The sequence below is a fragment of the Watersipora subatra genome, chromosome 11, assembly GCF_963576615.1.
Source record: "Watersipora subatra chromosome 11, tzWatSuba1.1, whole genome shotgun sequence".
NCBI classification, from domain to species: Eukaryota; Metazoa; Bryozoa; class Gymnolaemata; order Cheilostomatida; family Watersiporidae; genus Watersipora; species Watersipora subatra.
Genome location: NC_088718.1, coordinates 28,312,702 through 28,334,383, shown reverse-complemented (window position 1 = coordinate 28,334,383; position 21,682 = coordinate 28,312,702). Strand labels below are relative to the sequence as shown.

General features: G+C 35.6%; 1 protein-coding gene across 3 annotated transcripts in view; it reads right to left on the bottom strand.

The window, feature by feature from the left end:
• The window catches only part of LOC137408716 (choline transporter-like protein 2), a 45,696-nt gene extending 27,633 nt beyond the window's left edge, over nt 1-18,063 (bottom strand). For all 3 annotated transcript variants that reach the window (XR_010980120.1, XM_068095293.1, XM_068095292.1), the window contains exons 1-5: nt 17,914-18,063; nt 17,253-17,345; nt 5,096-5,218; nt 2,204-2,282; nt 1,401-1,536 (exon numbers count right to left, since the gene is read on the bottom strand). Coding sequence is in view for 2 of the 3 variants with exons in the window: in XM_068095293.1 (XP_067951394.1) it covers nt 1,401-1,536; nt 2,204-2,282; nt 5,096-5,218; nt 17,253-17,319 (405 nt within the window). In the remaining variant the exon portion in view is untranslated. The remainder of the gene's footprint in view (nt 1-1,400; nt 1,537-2,203; nt 2,283-5,095; nt 5,219-17,252; nt 17,346-17,913) is intronic.
• Nucleotides 18,064-21,682: the final 3,619 nt, after the last annotated feature.

Below are 21,682 nucleotides of genomic sequence, written 5' to 3'. Positions count from 1 at the left end.
AAATATTTCGACGAATGAGGTTGCATAAAAGTGTAAACAGAAACCATCTTGTAACAACTACGTCCCATTTGAGCCATTTTGGATAGAGAATCCAAACTACGGTGGTCTCGTGTGGCTACAATTAACTGTTCATTTTTTAGCTTTGAAGAGCTTGTAATCACGTTCCCACATATTTTGCACCTACAACACAACAGAGTAAGACATGGTGAATCTTTTGATACCAAATAACTGTAATGTAAATTTTGTTGCAAGTCAACCTTTAAGTTTCATGTTTGAGGTGTCACATTGGAGATGTCTGAACTATGAAGGCATCATTCCTTTGAATGATGCTTTTTCTATGGCATTTGCATTGCCCCTGATGGTTTCGATAGTCATGAGTGAAAGCCTGTCTGTATCGAATTTTGCATGATGCAATATCTACCATCATTTGTTTAATATAGTCACTCATATTAGTTCAAATAAAAAATTAATTGAATGCAATTTTGACTTAAGTTTTAAAGCTTTATAACTAATTTTTTATTACGAATAACCTCAAAAGATTTTTTAGTTCTGTAATATTTGGCTCTGTAAGCTGACACCGATAAACAACTAGAGAAGGCCAACCAGTATGATAATTAGCACCTGCCGGTTTACTAGGTAGCTGCTTCTGGCAAAACTATTAGCTTGAATTCACAAAATGTGACTTGGTACCATTTTTGCTGGCAGTATGAGAACCCGATTTCTAGGGAATAATGATGTCTATGAGAGATGTTTTTGGAGCATAAAAGCACAGTGAGTGTTGACCAGTAGCGGAAGACCCAATCGCTCAAGTCAACCAATTGCTGAAGTCAACCAATCGCTCAAGTCAACCAATTGCTGAAGTCAACCAATTGCTGAAGTCAATCAATTGCTGAAGTCAATCAATTGCTGAAGTCAACCAACTGCTGAAGCCAACCGCTGAATGCAAAAACTTGCTCCATGCACGCTTAGCAAACGGCTCACTTACACAAATATATTTACATGAGTTTAGTAACAGGAGTTGTCTGTTCATAGCAGACAGCTAGAATCTGGTTATTTAATTAGAACAATTGGCTTTGCGCAAATACTAGCACCCGAGCAGTTTAGTGTGCTGTGAGAGGCTGACAGTTGTGCCAATAAAGAACAGATAATAAGTCTATGCGCAATAATGCTATAACATGAAAAGTGATGGATTGGCACGGAGGTTTAGTGCACTGAGTCACCAATCTGATGGTCAAGAGTTCTAATCCTTTTCCCAACACCTAACCATGGCTTGAAACAAACACAGCTTTTATTGTAGAAAAGATTCAGTTCAAGTAGAGAATAAAAAGGCACCTAAACATACCAGGTTCATCAATACTGCTCTATAAATTAAAATAACAGAATAAGATATGTTCTCCTACCTGCACATACCAAGTCCAGTATTCCGTAGGACAGGAAGTCACACAGATCTGTTTGGTTGGACAGCCATTTGTTACAATTGCAGGCCCAACTTTAGCGCAGTCAACCAAGTCAAAGAAGAACAGATTTGGCCGATCTCTAGTAAATAAAACACTGAAATATTATATACTGAAATATGATATAATAGTTCAGGAATTTAAGCAGATGCTACTTATTTTAGGGCGACTGTTGAACTCTATTTTAATTTTTATATGAGTATTGTTACAGTTAATATCTATTTATGATTGATAAGATGTGCAAGTTTTCTAACATATGACATAAAGTTATTGACAATTTTCTAGATTTAAAAAGATATGATCTTTTTTCTTAAAAACTAAAAATTACTTTTTGTGTAAACCGTGAATATGGCAATTGATAAGATAATCCGCAAAAATGGTTACTGTCATTGTAACCGAAAAATTTGTGCGGTCATTGTAATCAGGAAAAATGGTTGCTGTCATTGTACCCAGCAAGTATTAATATTCACATTGTAACCTGCAAATGTGGCTGTAACCCACATAAATTGTTGATCTTAAAAATTCATCTTACAATAGAAACATTAGGTATAACATTTGGCTTTCCCACAATCAATTCAATTCATATCAATTCACTTCATTAGCAGTAAAAAAAGTTGATTTAAAAAAAGGATGAGCTTACAGAAGTTGTCCTGTCATATGAGTCAAACAAAAACAGAAGAAGGCAACTTTAAGTTTCTTGTAAGTTATTTCATTCGTGGGTCAAAAGCATCAGTTCATCTGCTACTTACAGATAGTCACCATAGCCACAGAGACTTCCATTAGAGTCAGACGGATAGAGGAGAAGTTTGGGGTCTCCATTTTGGTAGGCTAAATAAAAGGAATTGAGTTAAAGAAGGAAATAATTCTTGCAATTGCTAAATACTATGCAAACGTAAAATTCTATGACATTGAAATATCTTATTAAGAAAAAGTAAAAACATCAAAACAGGTTGTTCAAGTACTTTAAATTTTTGTTAAAAAAGTTGAAAATTGAAGTTTTGTGCTCAGAATGACAGTGAAATTTATCTTTAACTATTGCTTATGTATCCAGTGTCAAAATATAGTGATCCTTTGAGTTGTATGGAAGTTATATCGACAATCGACAGGTTTGTGCTAGGTTGTTCAGACATTCAAATTTCAAATCTGAAATAGAGATTTTTATTGTTTTGTGCCAAGTTTGACAGAGAAACTTAGGAGCATTAGTTACATGTTATTAAGAGTGAATATTTAATTTCCAATTTGATGAGTGAATCCTTTTTGAGGAATTTATTAACCAGGCTACCGACAGATTAAAACTATATGTCCTATGCTTGGGTCAAGTAGTAAAACTTGTGTCGAGGACTGCATGAGTGCCCTAAAGAATACAATATTTAAAATTATAATAACTGTTTTAACAGAGTTCTTTTATTTCATACTAGCCGAGAACCCGGCGTTGCACCGGTATTAAAAAAAGTTTATAAACAGTGGCAGGTAATGTAGTCGTCTGCCACTTACCATTAGCCTGGCACATTGCCAATGGCTAATTTGAGTAAACTAGTATCCCTATTGATGAACTTAGTAATAAGAGCCGTGAGAGCAAGCTTTAGTGACATGGCGCTGTAACACAGAGTGCTATGTGTATTTTAACCCAGATAATGACTCATATTGCCCAGTAAATCCATTGTATCCCAGATAGCTCAAAATGTTTATTGCCTGGGGAATGAGAGGTTCCGAAGTCAAATCTTCTGCGATACAGATTCTTCATTGCTAGATACTAATCAGCTATAGCTGGAATAACAGACTTTGAGATTTGTTTAATATATAAATATTAAATAAATATAAATATATATATTATATAACTACAAAATTATGTCAGTAAGAGATTGTGAACAGAATAGCCATTGATAAGAAGTTTCTAACCAGTCAAGTGTATGGTAGTCAATAGGTTGCATTTTTAGCTGAATAAAATCAGACTTTTTTTATTTTATCTGTCTTCACTTCGCCTGTATTTACCCCCTCCTCTTACCTATCTATGATGGTGATGATAAAACTTAGTCTATGATGATGTCAAAGCTTCAAGTGTTCCACTCTTATAATCTCCTTCATTTTTACAAATTCAGTCGTAAAATTACCCATCGGAAAAATGAGATATTCAACTTTGTGTTAATAGCAAAAATCACAAAAGAGCAGCGGGGCACTGCCTCATTTTTTCTCACACAAGAGGCTCCCTGTGAGAGATAAAATGGATAATACAATATATGCTAGAAAAATAGAAGATTATGTCTGCGGAAAAGAGAAAGCCTTATTCAACTAGACAAGAGTGAAACCTAATTGTGTAAACCAGATGAAGACAAACTAGCATGGGCTCTTAACTAATATTCACACCGACTAGCCTGTATTCTATAGACTAGTAAATGTAATTGATTAATGCTATGCCGGCAAACAAGGAAGTAAAACTATGATATCAAGCTATTAATATCCAACCATGTTGGATACTATAGTTTGTTTCTTATTTCTGATTGGGTACCTACCTGCAAATGGCGAGTTCTAATTGGGTAATAACATTACTGGTGAGTTTTTATTGGATAATAGCATTAATGGTGAGTTCTGATTGGGTAATAGCATTAATGGTGAGTTCCGATTGGGTAATAGCACTTATGATTACTCAACCTTCAGATAGCCACAGATACAGTTATTATTGACAAAGCTGGTTATAGTTGATGCAGTCAATGGTAAAACATGCAGTCTCTTACAAATAGACTAATTGTGATTTCAAACGATTATATTTATGTTTGTTCAGGTTCACTAAGATGAGCTCAGTTTGGCACAAAAATGCATTGCGTTGGTTTTGTTTCTCATATAGTCCAACTTCAGGTTGGCTAAGGTGTGGCCTAAGTCAGTAAAGCACTCTTTGATAAGCTAATGGTACTTGACCTAAAGATCAACAAGGAAAAACTGATATATGAGCAGATAAGAGAGCCTTAGCTCTATTGTAATTGTAGTAGACGAGGGCAGAGTAGCCAACGTGTATCATTTCAAGCTTTTGCCAACCCTCAGTAGCTACATTATGGGCACATTTAGTACATAACTAAGTGATTATGCCCCTACTGCATAGGAACAAAATATAATTTTATATATATATTCTGTACATATATTCTTATTCTTATTCTTTATATTCTTTCTTATTCTTATGTTCTTATTCTTATTATTTAGGGTGTTCTTATTCTTTATATTTATTTCTTTATTCCTACAATATTCGTAAAACTATTGCAAAAACGATCATACGGACTATTTACGGAAATATACATGTAATTTGGTCAATTGAATTTTGGTAAAAAAATGTTTCATATAAAGGAGATCTTCTCTAGTAGGTTCAAAAACCTTCGTTAATTTGAAGAGCGACAGCAACTATCACTATATTTCCTCAAATGGAACAGCCAATCTGTTAGTGACAAACCTGCAGGTTTGGTCATGGTTGAAATCCAGTTGAAATCTCTTCACATATTACATGCTATGGAGAAGCCCCCCCTAATACACCAATACAGCAATACACAATGTCATTAAACAATAAACCAATATAGCAATAATACACAATAGCAGTAACATAGCATTAAGCAATAAACTAATCTAGAAATATGTAATGAATTTTGTTTGTTACTTACCCAAAACTCCCACCACAACCATTCCAGCAATACAAATGACAAAGAGAATGCAGCAAATTACATCTGTACATCCTCTCTTTTTTATTGGACCGTTGAATGTTGGGTCGTATTCTCGTGAATTTCCTGTAATTCGATAAATATTTGATGTTTTCTTTAAAGTGTAGGTTATAAACTTTGTAAAAAAAACTTGCAGATTTTTAAAGCATCAAGGTTCATACATTTGATGAAAATCATTACATGATGGATAGCTTAATTTTAATCAGAGTTTATCTCCACATGCAACAATTTACAATTGATCATCATGACAGACATGAACTATTGTTGTTATATGTGTATCACCGAATATCTACTCTAATAACTGGGGAAATTAATACATTGGACAGTGTATGACCTTGAGTAGCCCAACATGGCCGAACATTCGTCAGAGCGGCAGGTCCTAAACTGGCTTCAAAATAAAATAATATTTAAAAATGTTATTATTGGAAAAGTTTGTAACATTTTTATGTCACATTTTTGAAAAAAAACTTTTATTTGCAGCATTAACATATTTGTGTCTTTGTGTATTGACCATAGATATATATACCTACATATATATATATATATATATATATATATATATATATATATATATATATATATATATATATATACATATATATATATATATATATATCTATGGTATTGACTGACATCTAAAGACACTGCTAATAATTATAATCACTTTGACAGAATATTAAAAGAGTTAGCGATACAATTGTTCAGTAGATCTTTTTGGTCAGTACAAAATAAAATTTTGTAAATGCCTAAATGATATTATTGTACTATACAAGCATTTTATAACCACTCGTGGTCTAAAGCTAAAATAATACGTCTTTCTCATTAAGTATTGGTTAGTTAAAGATATAAGAAACATTTAGAGTGATTTTGGAACTGTGAAACGATCATTGATGGATAGTTATAAACAGATGCTGAGGCTGGCGGTAGCGGCCATCTTTAAATGGTTACTCACATCCAATTTCAAAGGATTATATCAGAAATGTCAACTATTTTTATCATTTAGGATTTTGTTTGTTGTTTCGTTGATCCGACTGCCAGGATGTTTTATGTTTAAATTCAGCAAAACTTGCTCGCTATTAAAACGACCAGAAGAAAAACTTCTCCAGAAATGATGTCGATAGTCACATTTCTTGCTTTCCCTTCTCATGATATTGACTATTGCGTTCAAGTTGCAGTATTACACGTCTCTATTGGCATATATTTTATTTTGTATCGAGTCATGATTGTTAGAATAAAATTTCAAATCTAGCCTCAGACACTTTACTATATTATGTAAATATTCTAAATGATTAAAGATAGGTCGCCTAGAATTTTTTCTAGTGTTTTCCTCCAAATGCTGTGTGAACATATGAGTACGTGATGCCGTTGTTTATCACTTATAAACAATATGCACGGCTTATCAAGTCATTTTAGGGAAGTTTTTGCATGCCTTTGCTTCTGAGCGTTTAAACTGCGATCAAGTTTAGTTGATTTTAATCTTGAACCTCCTTGCAGTCAGATCACCTATAGCAGCAAACAAAATCTCAAATGATTGAAAAATATTTATACTTTCTGATAAAATCTTTTAAAACTTGACATGGTTGACCCCTTGCAAATGAATCTCAATGTTTGTCTGTATTCTGTCCATCGTCTGTCTGACAGTGGTCTGAAACCTTTGATCTGCAAACAACAGGTCGGACCACTGGTGGTGACAGGAATTTCCTCCAACCTGAAATCGCTCTCAGCAACTATTCATGTCTCCAGCCATTGATGTTCACTTATCACGGACTCAGACATTTCCAGCCTAGATCTTACAACCATTTTTTGAGCAACCATGCCCTTTCAAAACAAGCACAGCCTCTGATTGCCCTAAGCTGAGCAGATATCATAAATTATTCTCTCTTTAAGAGATTGCTTGTTTAGGCAGTTTAGCCTAGCCATTGCAAATATATGCAAACATATGTTCCACCAAGCGGTACAAATGTCTACAATCATAGAACATTACATTTCTTATCTCCTTGCTTGTTATTCAATACCATTGAGCTGGCCATTACATTATCACCTGTGTCAGAGCTCAGATAAAACAGCCTGATGTTACTGTACTAACAACTAAACAGCTGCCAAACTTTCGCAATCTTGGCTTTGGTTGTTATTGCTTTCCAAGTAACACGTTTTTAGTATAATTCCAAAGTTGCAAGCTAATTGGACTCATCCTTGAGCTATCACTGAAATACTAAGGGCGGTTCAAACTGACTTTGAAAAAAATATGGCTGCTGACAGAACATTAGTTTCTATTGACAGTTTCTATTGACAGACTGATTGTAGTTCTTGGGAATAAAGGCTAAGAAATAGACAAAGCTAAAATATTTCTTCTCATCAGCAATAAGAGTTTGACACTAGTAGTAGTACTTTATTTTCTATTAATAACAAATATGTACACGCTATAAGACTCAGTTTACATCAACCATTATGTTTATTTAGTTACCTCTAAAATATCACTTCTTTGAAAAGGTATAAAAAAGACTATTTCCTGTATTTAATGTCTGTTTTTATTGTTTTCAACAAGCTTAGAGCATTAATATGATATTCAGTTCAGAAGGAATTGTACTATTCTTCTAAGTGCTTTCACAGTCAATGGAAAGTTTTTAATATGATCTACGATCAGGGAACATGATTGTATATATGTATATGTATATATATATATATATATATATATATATATATATAAGACTAGATGTATGTCCGGCGTTGCACGAGTAATAATATAATTACCCAATGAATTTAAGTAACTTAAGCTAGTAACTTAAGCTAGTAACTTAAACTAGTCTAAATCTTTACTAGAATAAGAGCTGTGCAGTCAGCTAGACGTTACACGTCATAATCTCTCACACAAACATGATCTTTAAGCGTGCTAATTGTAACCAATAGTATTTTCGCAAGCGCTGCATAACTATGTTCACAGTTGTTTCATAGTATAGCAAGAACTACATAGCGTAGTGGTTAGTTCGCATGTCTGCATAGCTGGTGATTCAGAGTTCACAACAGTACGAAGCGGATTTATCGTTCGTAGATTTTAAACGATATAACTGGACACACAAATGATGAACGACAGTACAGATCAAAAGAGGACTACTGAGTTTGAATATATTGTTCACTAAATCTGTATGAACTGTTTTTGACTATAATTGTAAAACATATCAGAGCCGCATATAAATCGTATTCAGTGAGAATCAAGCGTTGTTATAAGTTAAGCCTTCATCAAGCTAGCCATATGTTTGCTCAAGAGTTCTTTTCAAGTACTTGTAGAACACACAATAGAGAACTAGTAGAGACAGCTGTTTGTTCTCTTAACTCTTCGCGATAGTCCACAACGATAATACTATAATGGTTAAGGATGGTTCATGCTATATCATTATATGGCAGCACTAATCCCAGAATACTTCAGTAATGTCGGTATTAATCCCAGAATACTTCAGTAATCATCTGTTATAACGATTTTCATGTTATCACAAAATTCAGTCACCTTTACATCAGTGAATAGTTCAGCAGTTACATCAGCGAGTTGTCTGTGGCATAGAATTCTTATTATACAATATGCTTGCGGAAAAAATGTAATACTAGTCCCGCAGCGACTTTCATGAAATAAAATATGGATCAAGCAATAAGTAACAGCCAATCACCATCCTCGACGTGGTGCACAATGCCGAAGATGCTCAACAAACTATCGCGAATGTTTGACAACAGTAATCTTTGCCGACGTATCCAAGTTGCCTTGGGGATTTCATCAGTTTATGGTGTCCATAGTCGACGAATAACCGTCAAGAGGACAACTCCAATATATAGTGTGAACCTAGCCTTTAGCTAAATGCATGATAAAATGTTATTGAGTTAAGATTGCCTTGCCAAACACAAACAATAAGTTGTAAGCATAATAAAGGTAACCAGTAAAATCATTGCATCGGTCAAACAACTTATTATTTGCTGATAGCTTCTCTTCCTGTCACCATTGAGACACGTACTATTGTACAGTTATACCCAATGGATGACATTTAAATTGGAAGTCATATACTCTAGCAACTAAAAGGCCCTATTCACCATCTTCTGACATACGTCAGAAAAAACAATTGCCATAGACATTCTGTGAAAACTGGTTAATTTGTGGTAAAAAAGCTTCTATTTCATATCATGTCATAGAGCAATCGATGTTAATTCTATGGAATTGTGAAATATTTTATGGTTGTGTCACTCGCCTTTCACGCTCACTAAAGTATGCAAGACCAATCTCTATGGAATCATGCATGCATGTGACACTGGGTCTGTGCTATAAATAATGCAACTCACAAAAGTGTATTTACAACTGGTCATATTGGATGACACTGACAATCTTAACAAATATACTCTTATCATCTGATCTTGCGATATGGTGATAAAAGCTAAAAACAAACGGGAGACTGCGCTCTCATCCACATGCGTATGCAAAGCTTGTAATCTTGACTAGTGCACAAACCTTGTACAGCTAACTGCTGACTAGTGTACAGAGCTTGTACTCCTAACTACTGACTAGTGTACAGAGCTTGTACTCCTAACTACTGACTAGTGTACAGAGCTTGTACTCCTAACTACTGACTAGTGTACAGAGCTTGTACTCCTAACTACTGACTAGTGTACAGAGCTTGTACTCCTAACTACTGACTAGTGTACAGAGCTTGTACTCCTAACTACTGACTAGTGTACAGAGCTTGTACTCCTAACTACTGACTAGTGTACAGAGCTTGTACTCCTAACTACTGACTAGTGTACAGAGCTTGTACTCCTAACTACTGACTAGTGTACAGAGCTTGTACTCCTAACTACTGACTAGTGTGCATATCTTGACTCTTGACAACATAATGACTGCAGTTAAAAACGTAACATGAGTCACACTAGACACTAGTCAATAACTAGTGCTAACATAATATAAGGACTTAAGAACATCTACATACAGAAACAAAGCAATACAGTGTAAGCAATTGAAGTTGATAATAAGATACACATGTAGGTATGTATATATGTAAGCATACCCATTTGTAAATGTTAGTTTATAAGCTTGATAGAGTTAGTTGTCGGCCCATGTTGGTTTAGACAAGACTAAAGAGACATGCGTTCTTAATTTTTGATTTTTCTAAAATATAATTTCTTGAACCATATGAAGCTAGTATTACTAACTGAAAGGAACATTCCAATTCATTGATTATTAGCCAAATTCAAAATTAATGCTTTATTACAAATCTTTGAACAGGTTGCAGGAAATTAAAAAATTAAAATTGGAAATATCATATTTTCTGTCTGTAATCAATAAAATATATTAGTGCAATAATAGTTATTATCCAAGTTAAGCACTGGTTGTTTGTTAATTGATGCCCTCTAAGACAGCACTTCCCTATTCATTTTTATTGACGAACCTCCTACGACTGACAAGAGCAATCTTGCACCCCCTTGTTTTAAATAAAACAACAAGGCTCAAAACATAATAAAAAACAGACATACTCGGAATATATGAAAACAACATGTTATTGGAAGATCATTTTAAGAAGATGCTGTTTTATATGAAGTTTTATATGCTGCTGTTTTCACCCAACAGCAGCATATAAAACAAACCACTCACTTTACGATTGATGACTTTTCCCTGTCTCCTTTTCCATTAGTTGATCAAAATGTGATTTCTTGTTGGTAAGTGAAACGCGCAGATCATTTTCAGGATTGACTGTATTATGATATAAATTTATTTCTAATATATAAAAGAGATGAAAACACCGATTCACATAACCAAGTTGTTGTGATGGCAAATGCATTTTCTTCGTCTTCACGATTGATCATTGCTCCACGGCTAACAACAGCTCGTACTTTTAATGGCTGGTTCACACTATATGGCCGTATCTCAGCGTTGATGCCGCAATACTTCTGAAATCGTCGGTGATCGTCGACGATAACAATGCTCACACTATCACAAATCCATCTACATTTGCATCAGCACTGATCACTCCACAACAGAGTGATCTCATTTTTCTTTTTAATTTTTCTCAAAGGAACCTCTTTGTTCGAATCAAATACTAGAATCCCGACAACTATCATAAACAGGAATAAATCGCGCTATATACGACATTACCATCGCCAAAATGACGCATATTTTAGAGACTGGTTAGATGCTCGGCGAAATATCGGAAAGGTTTAATAGCTGTAAACTTTCCCGACGTATCCGCGCTGCTTCGTCGATTCTATTAGTTTATGGTGTACGTATTCGACGATGAATGACGAGAGGACAACTCAGACATGCGGCAATACGGTGTGAACCAGCCTTAAGGATGTTCTGCTCTAACATCTGATGTTTAACCCTTCTTTCCGATGGCTATTAACCAGCCCTGAGCAGTAGAAGGTACAAGTTCCTCGCACCCAATTCAACAGATAGTAACCTGCATGACTCTTCAGTCAATCGGCAATAGAAAAGTGTTATTTTCACAACACAATATTGGTGAAAGCACTTTACGAAGTCAGCAAAAAATACATTTTAGGAAGTAAATTAAATAACCATATAAGTAGCTTATCAATTATGATGTAATAATAGTGGTGGGGAACTGTAATCCTCTGCTCATATTACCTAACCGCTAAGAAGCTAATAAGTTTGGCTGTTCACACTTGAAAGCGCTTAGCAACTAAGCACTCAACACCATGAAAGAAACGACAGCAATAGAAATGGAATATAATCTACCAGCGATAAGAAAATTATAAGCGTGCTAGTATTGTTATAATCCCTCCACTTTAGCTTCTATTATATCACCATTTTATTATTTCATCGGTAAGTTGGCAATTTAGATTTAATACCTTCACCCTCTATTTTGAAGTTGCTATGGTGATTATTAGGAAGTGACAAAACACACACTCAGCATTCTACTGAACAAAATGGCTCTCATTAATACAGAAATATTGCAAGGTGAATAGGGTATTCTAAGGGACACACAATCATCTGATGTGAAGCAATAATACTAACTTTATGAAAAAAGCTCAGGAATATTTGTGTCATAGAGATCTATTCTATAATGCAAGCCTGTCTGTCTGTCTGTCTGTCTAAAGCCACAGTTGAAGGTTGGGAAAAAAGATTGCCTCGCACAGGATTCGAGCCCGCAACATTTGGTATGGCAACCTGGCACACTTACTACCTACGCTAATCATTTGCCTTACAGTTTTATAGAATTATTGTGCACATACTTATACTCTGTGCTTTATTGGCACACCTGACAAACTCTTGTAGTCGAGTCTTCCGGCGTACTAGTGTTTATGTTTTTTTGACAAGGTTGCTACAATATAACCACTCAGACCTCTGTCAAAACATTCAAGGTGCTGTAAGCTTTGAATTTTGTTTCTTTCGAATTATTGTGGCTAAAAATTACTGCCTGCCGTCTGCAGCAGCTATGCCATTTTTAATAGCAGGAGCTGTCTATTTAGGGACTCTAGGAATGCATATACACGTAAATACAAAGGAACCTCATATAGATAGGAATTTGTTCAAAAGTCTGAACACTGTTGTCCTTGGCACACATTTGATCGGCAACAAGGTCAACAAGGTCGATGCCATGGAAGATTGATAACAATATAGCTACTGACATAAATGACTTTAGATCGAAACAATTTGGTCGAAAGATTTGATATCTTGGCGAATTACAACTATAAATTTGAAGTATAAAAAAGGAAAGTTATAATTAGCCCAGGAACTGTTAAAACTAAACAAACCATGGAACAACTACAAGAATCGTAGCTAACAGGATTTTACGAGGTACGAATATACTTAGATTTGAGGTACATTCAAATTTCTATTTACAATCACTTGAATAGACACTATATTGAGATTGTGCGGATAATGCCGATTTGGAATTGTGCGCGGGCATAGTTGCCACTCTTGTCTCACTCAGATCGAAATGGTGGAGCATGGAAGTATGCTAAATGTTAAAAATTGAATAGCTCACACAGCATGTCATTGCATGTCATTCGCAAATGTCGTTTCCATCTTTCGCAAGCATGAAACATCCAGCAAACTTCTGCGAGTGACAACACTCACTTGACTTGCGGGTTTGAACTGTTGTCACATTTGTTTGTTTCCCACGACTTACAAGCTAGTCATCGTTTGGCCCAGCTCGTGACTGGCCAGTAGCTGATCAATAAATCTCTATTGATCAATTATTACGATTAACAATAGATAGCCCTGGATCAGTGGCTATTGATTTTGTAAACTAGATGTAGTTTGTATGTCATCCAACATGCGGTGTAAAGCGGGAGTCATCCAAGCAGCTAAAGAGTCAATATAGATAATTTGTACCTATAGCGTAGCCGGTGGTGAAGATAACACTAGCTACAGCTTGTAATCTGGCTTTTAATTACATAGGGATATTAATTAAAAGCCAGAGATATTTGGCTTTTAATTAAGATAGGGTGTTGTAATTTCTACTTTAAAATCCTTACGAATGTCTTATAATAAAATTAATATACCATAAGTGCAAATTATAAAAAACTTTGAAAAATTATTAATACTAAACTTTTAATTCAAAATAAATAATTGCTGACATTGTACATTGATTTTGATTACTAGTTTCAAAATATTCTTTGGATCTGAGACGATCAACTGAAATTTGTAATGTTTTATTGGCCAAAAAAGTCTTCCGTCATGATAACTATAGATTATAATAACTATAGATTATAATAACTATAGATTATAGTAACTATAGATTATAATAACTATAGATTATAATAACTATAGATTATAATAACTATAGATTATAATAACTATAGATTATAATAACTATACATTATAATAACTATAGATTATAATAACTATATATTATAATAACTATACATTATAATAACTATAGATTATAGTAACTATAGATTATAATAACTATAGATTATAATAACATACAGCTTTAAGATGATTTACTCATGCAGAAGGTGTTTAGGAGTATAAACTAACAAATTCATCCATTGATTCAGCAATACTTTTATGTTACTTTGGATATTATTGTAAAAAGTTACTCTCTCCAAATAACAGTAACTCTTTAAAGTCGGAATTGATTTTCAAGAAAATTTCAAGAGTTAAAATAATGATTTCTGCTCTTCTCAATGCTGGCTTCATATAAGTAAGGGTTCACTGTATTAACAGTTGGTGTTAACAACTGATGTTAAAAATTATGTTAACATCAGTTGTTAACACATTTGTTAACATTGTTGTTAACAGCACTTATTAACAACAATGTTAACAAGTGCTGTATAATTAGAATGCTTGTGCAATTTGCTAGTCACTAATAGTAACCTAAGAAGTAAGCCTGAGGTTTCTTCCATACTCAATCAGATAGCGTATGGGTGTATAAGACGCTGGTTCTCAGAAGCCAGACAGAGTTTTAAAATCAAATATTTTAGCAGCGTAAAGAATGGTATGTAGTGTGTAAGGTTTGGAAGAAGTTGAGCAAAATATGTGGAAGCGTATGGCTTTACGCAGACTAGCATACGCTCACAGGCTCACTGTGTCAAGTGGAGTTTTATTAACATAGATATTTTAAAATGGTGCAATATTGGGATAACACTGTTTGGCATTTGTAACTAGGATATTAAACAATCAAAGATTAGAAGAACTATTATCTAGAGTCCTAAAGATTTAATTTTTCACGTATTCAGATAATAGCACTTGATGGAATCGCTGCAATGAGTGACACACCGCTAAAACCTTTTCTATATTGGGTTGGAAATGTCCATGTTTTTTCTCACACAAAAAGGCATACGTAGAGCCTAAAACTATGGAAATGTGGTGCATGGTGTGATTTGGCTACGAATAAATATCTACCAATAAAATGCTACCCATATGGTTGTAACTTTGCTTCCCTCCTTTTCACACTATTTTTATTTTATTTTCATCATAGGAAATTTGTAGGACTTGGCCAAATAGAAATTACTACACTCTAGCTTCAACAAAAACCAAATATCCCTTGTGACAGTTGAAATATCCCTTGTGACAGTTGAAATATCCCTTGTGACAGTTGAATATTCTTTGTGACAGTTGAAATCTTTGAATATTGTCATTATTTTTTGTCAATATAATCTTTTGTAAAACTAGTTTTTAAAATGATTTGATTAGGAATAACTAAAGGCCATTAGCTTTCTGTTAGTAAAATGCTACACATCTGTAACTTTGCATTCCTTCTCAGCCGTAGTATTTATTCCTTGCCAACACCCATCAAGGAGATGTAGCAGTTTGATAGGGAATGTTTACTTTAAATATTGATGGAAAGGATGTCAGACGGGTCAATAGTCTGTTGGGCTGTTTCTGTAGAAACTATTACATAACTTAGCAAAGCCAGCGACGAAACAGCTACTTGGCACTTGTAACTGTCTCCGATGTACAAATGCAATGTTTCTGCTTGAAGCAACACAAGCACACGCATCAAAACAAACAAAAAAACGGTATCATATACCATGTTTTCATGACGCAATTAATCCCGTATGTCTGTGTCATCCGTTAGACCACAAACGCGCGAGTCAAGCAAGTTTTCTCGAGTGTTTCATGCTGGTGAAAGATGGAAACAGCACTTGTGAATGGTGCGCAAGGAAATGGTGTTCCATTTTAAATATTTCCATACTTCAGTCGCTACTTCTTCGAATGACTTCTGTCCTAGACTATGACTTCTGATCCAGAATTCCATGTCTTTTTAAAAACACCCGCTAATGCGCATCATGTGAATGTTCATTGAAACATTTATTACACGATAACTCAAAGTGTGCACAACTCCTCATCATCCGCACAACGGAAACATAGCTATAGTAAAATCTCGTCGCGGCCTTTTACAGACAACAGTTCGATTACAAATTAAATTTAAAGCTAGTCGTACCGAGGTCTCTTTAGAAAGTCGCCAGCTCACAACATTCACTAACAACTATTCAATAGTTGCTATCGTCCTTTATAAACATACGGTAATTCAGTATTGGTTTTGTGCATATGAAATCCATTTTTGTATTGAATAGATATCGATCTTTGCAGGTTTCACTTCACTACTCAACAATACCGGGAAATATCCAGTTGCAAACCTCGTACTGCCCAGTTGCAAACCTCGCAAACGACTGCCTCCAGCTATCAACCAAATGATGTGAGGAACAAATTTAATTTAAATACTGATGGGAAAGCTAATGACTTCACTCCAGTTTTCTTCTAGCTAAAGTACCAGCAAGAGCTATTGTTGACAGTGTTTGCTGGCATGGGATAGTTAGTTGCTTGTGACCGCTTATGCAGGCTATTGATGATGGAGATACCATGACTCATGATGCAATAGTGCACTAACAGTGTATACCTTATGGCACACAGCCATTAGTTACTAACGTCTACTAGTGCAGCTTTAGTACTCGCAGGTAATAATTATAGCGCAGCTTTAGTATTCGCAGGTAACAATACTGCTGCAGATTTAGTATTCGTAGGTAGCGATACGGCATTTTTTGTCTTAAAGTTACCGATGGTAAAAAATTAAAAAGATGAAGTATTATTAGCCATTGTGAAAGGAGTAACACCTGCTTGGGTTTATCACAAAAAATTACTTCCTCCTCGTTAAAGTTTTATTTTTTTTGAAGTAGTAGCCAGGGAGATTTGACATGGCTGGCTGACAGTGTTTTGCAATTACATAGCTAAAAATATGCTTATGTGGGCCACTAGACTGCTTCATAAACCAGATGAAACCAACTTCACTTACATACGATAATCACGCTGCAAACATAGTCTCCGAACTCGTAACTAGGCTATAGGAGTATGTTTAGAACTCAAGCTCGTCCATCAATTTTCATTTTTAAAAGTATTTAGATCATTGTTTATATGTAGGTAGTAAAACTTGGTGCTAGTTCAAACCTTCATAAACCCTACTGTAAACTTTGAAGGATGCTTATCCATCACTGTAGCGGGAGTTTCTACAATAGCTTCTTGTGGGAGTGCTATTTTATGATGCTATAAAATATTTTAATAAGAATTTTGATGTTTTAACATGGAATGAAACAGATAGTGACAAGTTGTCAGGTTATTGCTTGACTACACCGTCCTTACTTAGGAACTATAGCCTTAGCTCACCATATTTGGTCTCTTCCCCCTCTTTCGTTGCCGCACTGGAATCTTCCACTTCTCCACCACCGCACATAGCTAACTTCTGCTTCTCTTCGTTTTCTAGACAATAATAAGGGTAGTTTTAGTACATGCCAATGAAGAAATAGCTAGTACCTAAAGACAGCTATGTCAACTTGGCAAGCATAGGTAAGTTCTTTCAATCTTCCTACTGAAGACCACCCAAAACACAAAAATAGCTAGTAACTAAAGTCACCTATATCAACTTGACAAACATTGGTATATTCTTTCAACCTGCCTACTGAAGACCACCCAAAACACAAAAGTAGCTAGTAACTAAAGACACCTATGTCAACTTGACAAACATTGGTATATTCTTTCAACCTGCCTACTGAAGACCACCCAAAACACAAAAGTAGCTAGTAACTAAAGACACCTATGTCAACTTGACAAGCATAAACAGGCTCTCTCAACCTGCCTACCAAAGACCACCCGGAATTAAAAGATTACAAAAAAGTACAAATAGCCAAATACCATAAAGCCCAGCCATAATCACTGATGCCTACAAGCCGCCTTTTGCTAATGGCTTTACGCAGCAGCCAGTAGCGTGTATCGACAATGTCACCGAGAGAAATGCTTTACAGCAAGCGTACGAAATGAAGCTACTAACCTTTCGAAAGCAGCTGTCTGTTTGGCAGCGCTTGACACTTTTCACACGTGCTGCGAGATTTACAAGTGGTTTAATGTATAGGACTTTAGGTCAAGCTCTCTTTTCTTGTATGACTGTTTGGCGCAATTGATTTTGTTCAAAACTAAACTGCAGGCGTTTCAACCTTCTCTTTGTGTCTTGCGTTCTCTGGTCTTAAAACTAAACTATTCACAGGCATTGTCATGCCATTAGGATAGCTCATTGTGCACGATTATAATCACAATAGCTTTTCATTGGTCAGTCACGCCTCTTTATTTACCAGTTGCTAGGTTTTGAATTACAAATGACAAAAGCCTGAGCGATGCGCACGCATTTGTGAGGATGTGTGAAGCATCATGTAGGAAGACAACTCCGCACTATTATGGAAACGCATAGCAAGCTTTTTAAATTTGAGCTCACACCTGGTAACAGATCGCTAATTAGGAAAACTTACAGCCACTAAAATTTAAGTGAGTAATGTAGAAGGCATAAAAGCTACGGTATGTTATTTAAGGTTAGGTTTTGATAGTTCCTATACTTTAGCTTGTGTTCTATAGCAACAATGTAGTTTTGCCATGGTTACCAACAAAACCTGCTAGTTAACCTATAAAGCAGGAGATGCAAACTTCTGCTTTTAGGTAAGCTCGTTCTTAAGTTTGACAAGAATTATTCAAAAAAATTTCCTCCCATAACCATGCTCAGGCTTACCCCCTGGCAGTTTAGATAGGAACAAGGATGAGTTACAGCAGTATAGGTTATGCATTACTGATGCCTCTCGGTTTGGTAAGGTTGCCTACTCGCTCTAAACTACTTGAATAGTGAGCTGTCCATCTCGTATACAAGCGTGAGTTAGATGCAACCATCTGTTAATGGGCGCACAACTCCATGAGGTACAATATCAGTGTTAGCAAAAAATGTCCTTTCTGTCTTTAGTTCTCTCATTTTAATTACACTAAATTTTAATAAAAAATTCAAATAAAGAACTTTATAAATTCAGAGTTTTCTAATAATATTTAATAGTTATATAATTTGGAGTTCTCTCCACTTGTCTTTCGATACATTAAGATTTTGTATTAAAAACCAGGAATTTGCGAGACCAAATGCAGAAAGTCTGACCAAGTGTAGTTTTATAACGTTGGTGAATATGAGAAGATTCTTCAAATCTGTGTGAACTCAAAAACAACAAAATTGATGGCTAAAGCTCACAGATATGATTAATTTAATAGAAGCCATAAGTGATCATGCTAAAGTCTGTTTTGAAATGTGATTCTTGACAACGAAATAAAAATCCCAATTGCTTTATTAAACTGTTACAGTGAACACCATAATTTCAGCTAAAAGCTGACAAGGGGTAGCAACTCTTTGGCAGCAGTATCCGTCGAATACTAGCAGATAGTACATGGCATTGGCACGGAACCTTATTGTAGAGTGGATGAGAATGTACAACACATAATGCATGCATGTAGGTATAACTTTTATTGCCATTAACAAATCATCAACAAAAGGGATGGTTTTCATTACATGCCGAAAACTTATAACAAAGTTTAAAGTGATAAATAATAATAATACCATTTTATAATAAAGTTATAAACCAAATTGCTTATAATGTATACACCCAGTCTAATCAGCAAGCAGAAAGAGATTTAATGGAGACAAATAACTGGACATCTATTGTTGACTGGGGTAAGTGAACAGCAATTGTATACAGCCTACCTGCATTCATCAATTTGGAGTAGTCCTCTAAATAACAGTTACTGTTGCCTCGTTACTGTGGCCTAGTTACTGTGGCCTGCACGCAATATGTATTTACAGAGATATACAAGTATTTACAAAAAACTCGGTTTTTAGTTTTTAATGATACATCACGAGGTATATGCCGATGAGACTGCCGGCTACCAATTGTCATTGAGGCCAACCTGGCAATGAATATTCTATTCATAAAAAATCATAATTAGTAGAAAAATGGGCAGGTTCTATAATCACAACTCGAACACTACATGCAGGAAGCATCTGAGAGCATCTAACAAGCACCTGCGATGTCACATGTCAAGTTTGTTTGAACAACAGCCAAATGCTCAGTGGCAACCAAACTAAATATTTACAAATGCAAATATAAATAGCAATTTAAATTTATGTTCAAAGCTCTTGAATATAAACGCTTGTTTTGATTACAAGAACATACATGTATTGAGAACAGAAAGCATCTAATTACAGGTGTATTCAGCCTTGGATTATGGAGTAAATTCTAGACCGTTTGCCAGCCTAAATTAGCCTGCGCATAAACAGTCTTATTTTGATAAAAACTCATTCAACCCTGTTGATTTCTTCTTGATGCATGTTGGGGTATCTAATATTTAAATGCATTGTTTTCAATCAGTAAAGAAAATTGGTAAAGCATCTTTGCATGCACATGTGCAAGTACATAGATAACACCATTTTTACTACCTATAATCTTCACAATAATAAGGGCCGTGTCTGTTCATCCTTGTAACTGTCCACTCGTCCTTGTGTCTGTCTGCTCATCCTTGTGTCTGTCCACTCGTCCTTGTGTCTGTCTGCTCATTCTTGTGTCTGTCTATTCGTCCTTGTGTCTGTCTGCTCATTCTTGTGTCTGTCTATTCGTCCGAAACCATGGTTAGAGGTTGGGAAAATGATCATATCTCACATGTTGTGAACTCACAGCCTCCGGCTTCACTTTCCAACTCGCTACCACCTACGTCTTCCAGGTAGGGCTCTTGAACGAGACAGGAAGTGAGACTCTTGAACAAGATGGAAAGTGTGGCTTCTGAACGAGACAGGAAGTGAGACTCTTGAACAAGATGGGAAGTGTGGCTTCTGAACAAGACAGGAAGTGAGACTCTTGAACGAGATGGGAAGTGTGGCTTCTGAACGAGACAGGAAGTGAGACTCTTGAACAAGATGGGAAGTGTGGCTTCTGAACAAGACAGGAAGAGAGACTCTTGAACAAGATGGGAAGTGTGGCTTCTGAACGAGACAGGAAGAGAGACTCTTGAACACGATGGGAAGTGTGGCTTCTGAACGAGACAGGAAATGAGACTCTTGAACAAGATGGGAAGTGTGGCTTCTGAACAAGACAGGAAGTGAGACTCTTGAATGAGACAGGAAGTGGGACTCTTAAACGAGACAGGAAGTAGGAATCTGGAACAAGACAAGAATTGGAACCCTTGAACGAGACTCTTGACACTCTCCATTAATGTAATCAATTACTGACACCCTTGGTCAATGTAATCAATTACTAACACCCTCCGTCAATGTAATCAATACTATCATGCCATGTCAATGTAATCAAATTCTGACATGCTCCCGTCCATGTAGTCAAATATTTACTTCTTTGATGCAAACTTTAGCTATAGACTGCTGGGACTAGAAATTGAAGATTGGTATCTGTGTAGTAGATGGCTGCAGGTAAAGCTAGTCATAGTTCCTCCAAATTATTTAGCTGGCCTGCGGCAGCCCTTCTGATGTGGTCTACAGGTATTACCAGCCTCTGTATCTGAGATGTGCCTTCATATATCTACAAGAACGGATGAATATTTCTGTAGATAGGAACGACGTAGAATAGATGACAAGGATGCTGGCAGATACTGTACATTGGTTACAAGTTATGAGCACAGTCTCTTTCCGATTATTGATAGTAGAAAAAAACATTTGAAATCAATTTACAGCAGACAAGAGAGGGCATGATGCATGTCTGCAGTCATAGCTAACTTAATGCGTCTTCACACCAGGT